Genomic DNA, 12,468 nt, shown 5'->3' with positions numbered 1-12,468 from the left:
CAAGTTTAATAACCAGTACCCACTTACAGTACTGGTGCAAGAAGTACTGGTTTATTAAAACACGAGGATGCACATATAAACATTACAAAAAGTGCTAAAAAAAATAAGATACTGTACTTCTAAACTTAGTGGGAAAGTAGATTGCAGAAATATGGTGAGAAAAAGTTGCTGCCAGTCGAGGGTAACCAGCAACCCACATGATGGAGAATTGTGCGTAGGTAGTGCAGAAAAGCATAATACCTCGGAGTTTGGATGACGTCGTGTGTGCCACAATAAACAGACACAAATGAGAGACATAAACACAATTACTACAGAGGAACTCGCATCTCATCCCACTTAAATGCTGCAACAGGAAATTTTACAAGGAAAAGGTACATTGCAGCTGATCTCTTGACCCCGTGACAAGACAAACTTGGCCTTAGGCCGGGCTTGAGGAGTACAACTATTGGAACTGTGTCTCGGAACTTTGCCCGAAATGGTGTGCGTATCAGTGGCTTTAGGCAAAGTATATACTGTACTAGCTCTATCTAGAAATCCAACACTCTGTTTGTAACTCATTTTGAATGTATGTAGTTTTACCTGATTAAACATTATTATTATTATTAACTGTGGGTAAACTTTAAAATAAACATGAATGCCTGAATAGTAATGAATAACACCCATTAAGTTTCAGACCCGTCTACAGTACCCTCAAATGTTAAGATAACTGTAGCTGTGTGTTGATACATTTTTCACATACACAGCATAGGCAATGACAATGTAATTAGTTCAAACAAGCCATAGGATAAAGATGGCTAATGAACATTATTAATGACACGTGCAGCATACCTTCAATGTACCATGTCCTAGAAACACAGCATCACGTGAAATATACCAAATATATCATGCCATAAATAAGAAAATTAAAATAAATAAAAAAATTAATATACCTTCACATTAAATGCAGTAAAGATGCTCTACGTAACTAATTAGTACCAGTGTCCATATAAGTCTTCAATACATTTTGTAGTGCCTAACTCTGCAGGTTGCCCTACACAAAAACACCTGTACTATAACACCACAAAAGGTACAGAACGTGCTGAGTGACCTACAGGAAATGGTTCGTGGCATTGTCAGGCAGCAAGTTCATCTTTATAAAATAATGTTTGCACATGTCGTAAATTGGTAGCTCCACACCTACGATCACACCTGCTCTTTGAGCAGTTGGACACACTCCCTGAAGAAAAAGTTATCTGTTAAACACTTCTAAATTAACCTTTTATGTTATGCACTAATAAAGAGTTACATACTTTATATAGAACAGTATATATGCAAAGATTAAGTCACAATAGCATGGCAGAAACAAATAACCAACCCCACAACCATAAAAATAAAAGTGATTGCATTTTGTCCCATCCTGGAACTTCAACATCATAACTTTATTTATATCTCCATTAACATTCATTATTAAAAAAAAAGAAAAAAAAAACCGGCGTTGAATGTAATGAAATGTCATTTTCTGGGCAAGTCCCAGAGGCTTCCAGGAGCTTACCGGGCTGATATGTATGTATTAGACTGGCATCAGTCAATTCGATTGGAGTTCTTGCCTACAGGGGACCACGAGCAAGAACCTGGCCCCCTCAGAGAGGCACGAGGAGCAATGGCCCTATAGAAACCTCCATGTGGTTGGAAGCATTCCATGTTTGCCATCGACCTGGAAACTTCATACTGCCGCCGAGACGAAACACGCAGGTGGAACACCATCAATGAAGCCACCTGATCACCATACAAGTGGAGATAGACCCGCATCAGAAGAGCCACATAAAGGACTGGACCTATCCGCTGGAAGTGGCAGAGCTGTAGAAAAGTCCCTGGGTTCGAACACCCAGCAAGCAGCGCCAGAAACCAAGGCTGGGCCAGCCATCAAGGGGCCAACAGGACAACTCTCCCCTGGTAAGTCTCCAACCAAGCCAGAACCCGAAGTAACAGAGGAACCGGGGAAAAGAGGGAAAGGTAACCCCACCTCGAGCAGTCCTGCCAAAAGGCATTGAACCCGATGGCCTCACAGTTGGTGAAGGGCACCACTTATACCGGGAGACTCCTCGACCATGCCGATGCGAAGAGGTCCACCTCCAGGTGTCTGTACAGAGCCAACTGAACGAGTCGGCATCGACTGTCCATTCCAGGGAAAGGGGAATGAACTGGCACAGGCTGTCCGCTAAGATGTTGGACACCCCACCTGGATGTGAACCGCTAGGAGAGCCAAACTCAGCAGACGAATCACCCGAAGCAACCAGCTCCAAACAGTAAGGACTACATCAAATCCCCCTTGGTTTAGGCAATGAACCACCAGGGTGCAGTCTGAATGGAGCCAGATCGTTGATCCACGAGTGATATGAACCCTCTGAAGTGACAGCCACACTGCCACGAACTCCCACACTGTGCTATGTGCCTGATGGAAAGACAGACCCCACTGATCCTGACTGGCCTGGTAAGCACTGGTCACAAAACCCCAGCCAAGAGACGATGCCAGCAGTGTACACATAGAGCGAGGGCTTAGGTAGGCGCCACGGTACTGAACCCAGAAAAATCCAAAGAGAAAGCCGGCGATGCAGCAGCCGATGCAAGGCCCCGGAGGCAAAACCCAACAAACAACAGCAGGGAAAGGACGAGGGAGTGCTGACGAAACCAAAGTCTAAGCGACTAATGCCCCCAAGTCCGAGTCCCTATAGCCAAAGCAGGGCAGCTGCAGGGCATCCGGAAAGGTAACCAGCCTAGCGTGTTGCAGCAACCGAAACCTTGCATTCAAAGCAGAAGCTTTGAATGCTTACCTGATTATCAGTATCAGTGGACTGGGTGAACTGGAGCACCAGCAAGGAACACCACTCGCAGGGCTCCGGATCAAAGGTGTCATCGACCCAACAGGCAGCCTGAGGCAAAATTAGTGAATGTCACCCTGAGACAACGGGACAGAGCAACCTTTGAACTCGCACAAGGCGAGATGGGACCCAGAGGATGCATCTATTGGACCAATGTGCCCCAGTGGGGTTCTCCAGGGCCCTTAGGCTGACTGCTAAGGGAAGCCCAGGCAAGGCACTGCTAAGCGGTTGGCCCAAACTACTGAGAGAACAATTAAACCTGAACCCCTGCGACGTATACAATCACGGACCTAGTGGGCGACCACAAGAATAACAGAGGGTCCAAGTGGCAGACTGCCCCCCCCCCCCCCACCACCAGGTAACAAACAAAAAGAAAAGAAAAACCCTGCAAAAGTACAACATCTCCAGGAGAAACAGAACATGCTACTGTGATAATAGGTGACAAGCTGCACAGTACCTGAGATACGACTTCCTACCCAAAGTCAAACAGCGGCTATGAAAACCCCAGCTGACTCCAAGGGCGGGCAATCACCGAGTAGCAAAAGATCCCTACGGAGGTAATTCCCGAACAACTTGTGGAAGATAACCCCAAGCCGCAAGGGCAGTTCTTACAGGGCACCTAGGGAAGATGGCCCTAGGCGCATGTGGCCCCAGTACAGTACTCAGTGTACTACTGGCTCACACACTACCACATAGAAGAACAACACCGCAAAGGCACAGCACTGTTCAGAGACAGGGGCTAGAGTTGAACGACCGCCACTCAGCACATCAGCCTCAGAACTGGAGTTGGATGGCTGGCACGAGGGGTCTGGGGTTCCCCTTTCCCCCTCCCTGGGAGGGGGAAGCTGCGCAGACAGCAGCGCGGCGGTGGTTGTGAAGTCGTTGCTTGTTTGCTTGTTTTTGGATTGGGGAATTCTGCTTGATAGTTCGGCTTTCGATAACAATTTTGAACCAGGTGGAGTCTGTTTTGGGATGCCTACTTTCCTGGGTGTCTAACTCGGTCGATGCTTCTATATACAGTATAGCAACACTGAATGCTTCCAACCACATGGAGGTTTCTATAGGCCATTGCTCCTTGTGCCTCTCTGAGGGGGGGCCAGGTTCTGGCTCATGGTAGCCAGAACATGGTAGGTAGGAACCTGGTAATCCCCGGAAAGCATTAGAATTGCAATCGAATTGACTGATGCCACGGTCTAATACATACATATCAGCCCTGTAAGCTCCAGGAAGCCGGAGGGACCCCACCACAGAAAACTGTATATACAATGAATGTACACCAAATTTACTAAAATATAGCTTACCCTCCATAGACCCTGAATACCTTCTTGGTGGTAAATACTGAGAAACGCTTGAAGAAGGCTTTTCTCCTTGAATTCTGCACGTCCACTCTGTAACCGCACCTTCAGCACATCTGTAGGGTTTGCCATCGCACTAGCCACCACCCCTGAGTTTAAAGATACAGATAGGAATAGACTACAAATGGGCACATAACACAAGCACAGTAAATTCCAAGTGGTTGAGTAATACAAGCACCAAACTATATCTAAAACAAGAAATTTATAATAAGTAGGAAACAAGTTTCAGTAATGAAGCCCAAGTGACCAATATTTTAAGAGCACTGTAGAATACAGGAAAACCTGTATTCTACAGTAAATATACAGTAAGTCTGAAAACTTTCTGTATATTTGTACAAAATCAAGTATTACATGCAGGGTTGTTTGAATCTTGCCATTGTATCTTCTTGAGATGGTTATCTTGAGATGATTTCGGGGCTTTTTTAGTGTCCCCGCGGCCCGGTCCTCGACCAGGCCTCCAACCCCAGGAAGCAGCCCGTGACAGCTGACTAACACTCAGGTACCTATTTTACTGCTAGGTAACAGGGGCATAGGGTGAAAGAAACTCTGCCCATTGTTTCTCGCCGGCGCCTGGGATCGAACCCGGGACCACAGGATCACAAGTACAGCGTGCTGTCCGCTCGGCCGACCGGCTCCCTGGTTGTATGGTTCTATATCTTGACAAGTTTGTGACACGTCTCCATGTTAGTATGCATACAAGGGATTAGTATTTAAAATGGGACGCTTTATGTATATTGCGAGTGGTGCAATTTGTGGTGTGTTATGGGACATGAGGGTACGAGATCCCGGACAATTGAAGGATTGGTCATTGCATATGTCCGAATTATGTTACATAGTAAATAATATTTTTACATGCCAACAAATTTATTGTATAAAAATACTGTACTGTACAACTAAAAAAAAAAAAAAATTCAATGGCCTAAATTTGAGTCTAGAAGAGAGAGCTGTAATAATGATTAAAGTTGAAGGCATAGTGGAATCCATGATCATGAAATTAGACCTGTGGTCCAAACGTGTGGAGAGCGGTGTGTTTGAATACTTTGACACAGACTTCCTTGCAGCATCTGAGGATGACCTCTCTCTCTCTCTCTCTCTCTCTCTCTCTCTCTCTCTCTCTCTCTCTCTCTCTCTCAAGAAGTAACGAACCTTTTCATTCAGCACTTGCAAGGTTTCAACAACAGTTTTAGGGAATATTTTCCTCCTCCCAATGCCAATAAGTGTATTTGGGATCCATTGTATGTAGATATAATTTTTTTGTAAATATTTAACAACAAAAAGAAGAAAATAATCTTGTTGAACTTTTGTGTGACATCACTGAGGTAGTTTCCTTCAGTACATCTTGTCAGACTTTGGTTGAATGTGAAAAATGAATTCCCAGAACTGGCACCCAAACCACTGAGATATTTAATACCATTCCTCACTACATGCTACACCACTACACTACTAAGAAACTACACTTCTCAGGAATCTGTACACAAGTTGATTGACAGTTGAGAGGCGGAACCAAAAAGCCAGAGCTCAACTCCCGCAAGCACAACTAGGTGAGTACTATGTGAACAGCTCTCCCAGCTATTTTATAAAATCAAAATACATAAAGAGGATGAATGTGGAACCTGATCAACCCTTAAAACTGTTTGGCACTGAACTTGAAGTCTGAAATATTGTTTCAACAAAGCAGCATCAACCATCTCATTTAACTTAATACTGCCATTTATTTAATTAGATACTCAATTATGTAGATATATTTTTAAGTTGAGATATATTTGTAGAGATATGTAGATATATTTTTAAGTTGTTAGTTAATAAACTCTGCTTCTTGACTAGACAGACCTTTCAAAAACTGGGCATGCATGGAAAAATTAATTATTAAATACAAGGGGTCCTTGCTGGTGAAAAGGTTAGGAACCACTGTTCTAAAAACATCATTAAATTCCTCACAGCCACATTTATCTCTGGGTCTTAATGCTCCTTTTCTCTCGTTGGCCTCATGTTTACCACTCAAATTTATACGTTAAAAATGTGACTTATTAATAAAAATTAAAGCATCATAAGACTGGCTTTTCTATGCATTGGCTTTGATGCATTAGGTGGGTTGCTTGGGTTCACATTCTTCTTGTTAGGCAAAGAATTACATTTTTAATTGAGAGAAAGGGATAATATAAAGCCTAAGTGTCAGTTTACCTGCAGTGACGGCACAGAACACATTGATGCCAAGTCTTTCTTCTTCGGGATTATTAACTAGCATCTGCTTGAGGGAATAATATAACCCAAACTTGATCGTTCCATATGTAGCTTGACGGAGTACAGCTGGTGCTATTCTGCAGGGAAAACATCAATAATGTTCAAACACCAGCTTGGTTAATATTATCTACAGCTTTCAGCCAACGTTCAAAACCTTAATCCTAAGATGAAACATTATCACTATTTTCTGGTGCATAAGACACCGATTTTAAGGATATTTTATGGAAACTTATGATTTTTAGTACGTTTCATCATTCATTTAAGTAAAATTACTTTCAAGTGGTTTTGTTGGGGAAAAGAAATGATTCTGTAATACAGTATAAACAAAATACAGTATTTAGTTGGTAATGGACAAAACATTTACTGTGCATCACATCTGCCAGAAAAATATGGTAATTAATCAATGAAAATATACTGTACTCTACTGATAAAGAAATTGGATTACCTTTAGTGCCAAAAACTAGATTTCAAGATGATAAAGTTTTTGACCATCTTTCTACCCAAGTGCCTTATGGCTTGATAAAGGCAGGACTTCTAAATGTAGTTACTGCATTTTCTGGAGGGCGGGACACTTATTTTTGTCCATCATTAATTCAATACACATTGTTTTCCCTAAAAAAAACTCTTGACACTGTATGATAAAACATTCTAAATTTGTTTCCTGGGGTGAGCCTCAGAAAATATGCTAGACACCTTTCCATTACTGTCCTCAGGCACATTAGTCATAGGCAGGGACCTGCTAGAACCTGTCCACTCACCTTCCCTCACAGAGGCACAGAGAGCAAGCCTTTGTTATGGTCATCTTCACTGGGAGACAAACCAGAAAGATTTGAATACCAACAACTACATTTTACCATGAAAATGAAGTGCTGAAACAGCCAACAGACACCACAAAATCACTCATAACAAAATGGTTTACCAGAAAGTTGATACAAAAAACACCTTGGTGCACAGAGCTTGAGCTGATTTCGGGGCTTTAGTGTCCCCGCGGCCCGGTCCTCGACCAGGCCTCCACCCCCAGGAAGCAGCCCGTGACAGCTGACTAACACCCAGGTACCTATTTACTGCTAGGTAACAGGGGCATTCAGGGTGAAAGAAACTTTGCCCATTTGTTTCTGCCTCGTGCGGGAATCGAACCCACGCCACAGAATTACGAGTCCTGCGCGCTATCCACCAGGCTACGAGGCCCCTGGTGGATAGCTGCCAACAGCTTTTGTTTCAGCTCCAAGCTGACATCGGCTCAGTTCTGTCACTGATGCGGCCTCGGTCAGTTTTTCCCAGTTGCCTGCCCAAGCGAGTCCAACTTGCTTACCTAGAGCATACCTGGAGAGGGTTCTGGGAGTTCTTTTACTTCCTGAGCCCGGCCTGGAGCCCAGTCTGAAGCCAGGCTAGACTAGTGATAACTTGGTCCACCAGGCTGTTGCTTGGAGTGGCCCGCAGCCCACATATCCACTACAGCTTAGTTGATCTGGCACTTCTTGCAAGAGGCACTTATCTAAGTGTCTCTCTTGAATACATTTACCTTTGTTCCGGCAGTATTTCTACTGCTTGCTGGGAGGGTGTTGAACAGCTGTGGACCTCTGATGTTCAGACAGTGGTCACTGTGCCTATGGCACCTCTACTCCTCAGTGGTTCTATTCTGCATTTTGAAGATAAGTGATGGCCTGTGATTTTAAAGATAAGTGATGGCCTGTAATTTTAAAGATAAGTGATGGCACGGCACAAGACAAAGTGACTTTGTCCTGTAAGAGCCATTTGCTTGTTTACTAATCCTAATCTTTCTTATTTGCTCATAAGCATATGTTTACAAACGTGACTTTTTGTGTGGCTGTGCTATGAACTGCAAAATTTTAAGGTGACCCTTCTCGAAGTGCTTGTTTAGTATTGCCCCGGCACTAACAGTTACTTCTCTGGTGTGTTTAAGAATTTGGCCCTGAAAGGCCTGGTGACTGGGGTGGAGAGCCTAGCCCTGGGTAGTATATTAGTTGTGGCTCCTGAAGGATACCCTACGATTGGGGGCATTCTGCTCGTTTACCTGTGGGGTGCATTAGGGTATGCATGCTTATTTATATAGCACTCCACTGATGCCCTTTGCAGCCATGTTTATACTTTAGGATGTGTTTGGAGTCAGTTCACCCAACCACTTGGACTGGATGGTCGAGTGGTGATCTTGCTTCTTGCAGATTGGCAGTCAGTCCCTGACCATCCAAGTGGTTGGGCACTATTCCTTTCCTCTGTGCACTCCTAAATCCTTATCCTTTCCAAGAGCTATATACAGTACTGTAGCAGTAATGACTTGGTACTTTCTCCTGATAGTTACCTTACCTTACCTTGGTGTCAGTTCTTCTGGAGTCTCTAGTGCTGGCTGTCCTGCTTGCTCAGTGACCTTTAGGTTCTGGCCCCTTCCTTGCAGGTCTACAGTGTTGCTTGTGATACTGTATATTGACACACAGAGCCCACACTGCTGGAATAAAGGTGGATGTATTCAAGAGGCACTTATCTAAGTTCTTGCAAAAAGTACCAGACCAACCAGGCTGTAGTGGGTATGTGGGCCTGCGGGCCACTCCAAGCAACGGCCTGTTGGACCAAGTTATCACAAGTCGAGCCTGGCCTTAGGCCGGGCTCGGGGAGTAGTAGAACTCCCTGAACCCTCTCCAGGTACGCTCCAGGTATACACTCACAATGTGCGAGTTTGAGGGGTGTCTGTTAGCATTGCTACATGTCGCCAGTCATGTACTCTGCCTCTGAATGCTGCCTGTTGGTTGGAAGTTACCCTCTGCCCTGAGACAGTGATGCTCCAGTTCACTAAATCTCTAATTTAGCTACAGCCTCTGTCTGTTATCTTTGTTTTTGTACTGTAGTGATGAGGCTCAACAGGCAGCTTGATGTCTGATGTATCTTCTGTTATGTCAGATTGCCACAGTTCAATGCTACCTGTGTGCCACCCATTCTTCTTCAGTGAACACACTTAATACAGTTTTCTTGGTCCCCATTCCATGGCAAATTTGTTCCAGGTCATCTACAGTGTAATTAACACTAGCCAGCCCTCAGGCCCACATTGTCTAAGTTTGTGGCTTTGGCTGCTGTCTTTCCTCTTAAGTACAGTAATTGGCTGTTTTTCAGACTCGAGGGTTTTGGAAATTAACTGGGTCTTGGCAGCTTGCTATCAAATAATTTTTCCTGGTTCTAGTTTGGCTTGTGCCAGACAGGAAAGCCATGGTCAGATTTCTCTTTCACATGTTTGTAGCTGCTGCCTAACCTCTTCCCTCGTAAGTCCCATGTCTTCCTTCTCTGTGGTTGGTTAGCCATATGGGAGCCTCCAAGAGGCTCCCCCAGAAAATCAGCATTGAATGTAATGAAATGCCGCTTTAGTAGTAGTAGTAGTAGAACTAGGGAGTAGAAGAACTCCCAGAAACCCATCAACCAGGTATCAAGTTGGAATGAAAACCCTGATCTCAAACCTCCGCTGCCTCGTGGCCATACCCACTTTTGGGATTCAGGAGTCAACCTCGAGGAAAAATCCAGAGCTGGAGTCCCTAAGGCAGTTCATTGTTGACTTTAACCTCGTTCTGGCAGTTCCTGTGACAGCACTGGAACCAAGCATATTGGCATTTGTCTTTTCATTAGACAATTTTAACATCATGGAGATGGGGATGGGGAAAGACCTGCTGCATGGGTAACAGCTTCTCCTCCATATCGACCTACCCAGACTTTGTGCCCTGGAGAGGATACTCCAGCCTTGGCAACCAGAGTGCAACTCTATAGTCTCCCAAGACAGCATGATGCCTACCTACGTATTGTACATATTTAGACATTGGTTAGGTTAGTTGTTTAGGTTCTGTTGGTGATTACTGTATTTGTAGTATGTGGGTGAAGAATTTACAGTGTTGTGGTTCAAACAAAAGTCATCAGTTTCTCCAGAAGTGTTTGGATGTCATCAGTTGTGAGTCGTTTGTGAACAGTTTTTCATTCATAAACAGGGGGGGTTTGGTGGGTACATGGAATTTGGATTTGTTTTTAAGGATGGGCTGGCCAGGAGCATAAGTTCGTGGTCTATCAGCTTCAGAAGGAGTAGACGCCAGCTTGAAGCCAAGATGCCAACTTTTGACAGCTCTGTGCACTAGGAAGGGGGGGGGGGAGGTCCTTTCCAAATTTTATTTAATCATTTTGTTAGTGATTCTTTTGTGGTGTCTATTTTGGTGCTTTGTTTTTATGAACCGTGAAGTTGTTTGTGTTATTGCTTTCCCACTGAGACTGATCATAACAATCCCCTGTTTTCTGTGCCTCTGTGAGGGAGGGGGCGGACAGGGTCTGGTTCTCATCCCCAGAAAGCCGACATCATGCCTCTGACTGTATAATGGAAAGCTAACTCGGTGAGATAGCTTCAGGAAGCCACCAAGAGTCGCCCAGAGAGAGGCATCTCATTACATTCAATGTTGTTGTTTTTTTTGCCCACAAAATATCCTTATAAAATTCATTAACCCATAATGGAGAGCCTCTAGAGTAAGCAAGTGATCGAATTCTTAGAAAATGTTTAGTGTTCATTTTGATTAATAAATAACATTAACATATTTGCTATGGTATAAAACCAGCAAATACAGTAAATGCATTTTTAAATATCATGAGCATGAAAAATTTATGAAGAATTCCACCACTTGCTTACTCTAAGAGGTCAATATATTGTAAATATTTTATTTGCTACAGTAACAAGGTCACTGGCACCTAACTGATCAATTGTAAGAACACTGTTGTTGTTGTTGTTGTTAAGCACAATATTGGTTTCAAGTGCAACTTAGTGAGTGGCAGGCAGGTAATTGGGAATGGTAAAAGATGGTAACATTGTACTCTACTCCAAACACAACTCTCTTATATAGTTCACATACCTCCGGGATAACTTTCTACATACCCAAAATAGAGTGCTCGGATCCCCTCCTCGTTAGATATCTTGAGAAGTGCATGGAGCATTCCACGATAGCGTTTTGTTATTACTTCCCCAGCGTCACATCGTCCACCCTGGATCTGTAGCCGTGTTTTGGTTGTGTCAATGGGAAACGTCCCTGTAAATGAGAGAATAGCAGTATAAGTAAAACTAGCAAGCAATGACAAATAAATAATAATAATAATAATAATAATAAAATGGAAGATATATAGAGGTACATATTACCATGGTTAATTAGTAGGTACAGTAACTATATACCAGTATTACATAAAGCCAATCATTACACAGCATTTTGGCCAAAACAAATTATTTGATGTGAATTTGCTCTTAAATTTATTGGGGCACAGTAACACTTAATGCTATGTGAAAAGTACAAGCTGACATGAATTTTTCTGCAGGTAGCTCCCCTTATGCTATATAATAATAATAATTATAATAATAATAATAATAATAATAATAATAATAATAATAATAATAATAATAATATATTCACAAGAAGGTACAACGGGTTGGTGATATTACATATGTCACGATAAAATCTCTAGGAAGAGATTTAGCTTGCTCCATCATCACCTATTCTACCCATATCAGATCTATATATATGCAAGTACTGCAGCCACAAGAACAACTACTACTACTTCCAGACGTCTAGACAGTATCTCCAGCCCCCTATACACCACTGCCCATCACCCCCCACCTCGCACCTGGGTCGCTGGGAGCTCACCCCATCCGAAACAAACAGTTTAAGAGCCGGTTAATAGTTAAAGAAGTTACCAGCGCCATCTGCACAGCCGTTATCGTATATATATAGGGCTACCTACCCCACTACAGTTCAGATTACTCTTGAGTGCTCTGTTGAGTAGACCTGTTGACATGCTCTGGTATGGTAACAGAGCTATTCAGTTTGACATAGTATTCCTGCACCATATATTATTTGCACATTAATGTAACGTAAATTGATTGCACATTTTGTTTGTTTTGCACTTTGTATTAGAGCCAAGCCTGGATATTTTGTTTTGTAATTTGTTTAATTTCATTTTTCTATCAAAGTAAAGTATTTTTAAATGATTTTTCC

At 43.1% G+C, this 12,468-nt stretch overlaps 1 protein-coding gene across 1 annotated transcript in view; it reads right to left on the bottom strand.

Moving 5' to 3' along the window:
* Positions 1-11,509, bottom strand: part of LOC138364606 (mitochondrial uncoupling protein Bmcp-like) — a 30,403-nt gene extending 18,894 nt beyond the window's left edge. The window contains exons 1-4 of the mRNA XM_069324471.1: positions 11,361-11,509; positions 6,395-6,531; positions 4,160-4,302; positions 1,092-1,216 (exon numbers count right to left, since the gene is read on the bottom strand). Of these exons, the coding sequence (XP_069180572.1) occupies positions 1,092-1,216; positions 4,160-4,302; positions 6,395-6,531; positions 11,361-11,419 (464 nt within the window). The 5' untranslated portion in view covers positions 11,420-11,509. The remainder of the gene's footprint in view (positions 1-1,091; positions 1,217-4,159; positions 4,303-6,394; positions 6,532-11,360) is intronic.
* Positions 11,510-12,468: the final 959 nt, after the last annotated feature.

Source organism: Procambarus clarkii, chromosome 14, assembly GCF_040958095.1.
Source record: "Procambarus clarkii isolate CNS0578487 chromosome 14, FALCON_Pclarkii_2.0, whole genome shotgun sequence".
In the NCBI taxonomy this organism is placed as follows: domain Eukaryota; kingdom Metazoa; phylum Arthropoda; class Malacostraca; order Decapoda; family Cambaridae; genus Procambarus; species Procambarus clarkii.
This window is presented reverse-complemented; position numbering and strand designations above follow the sequence as displayed.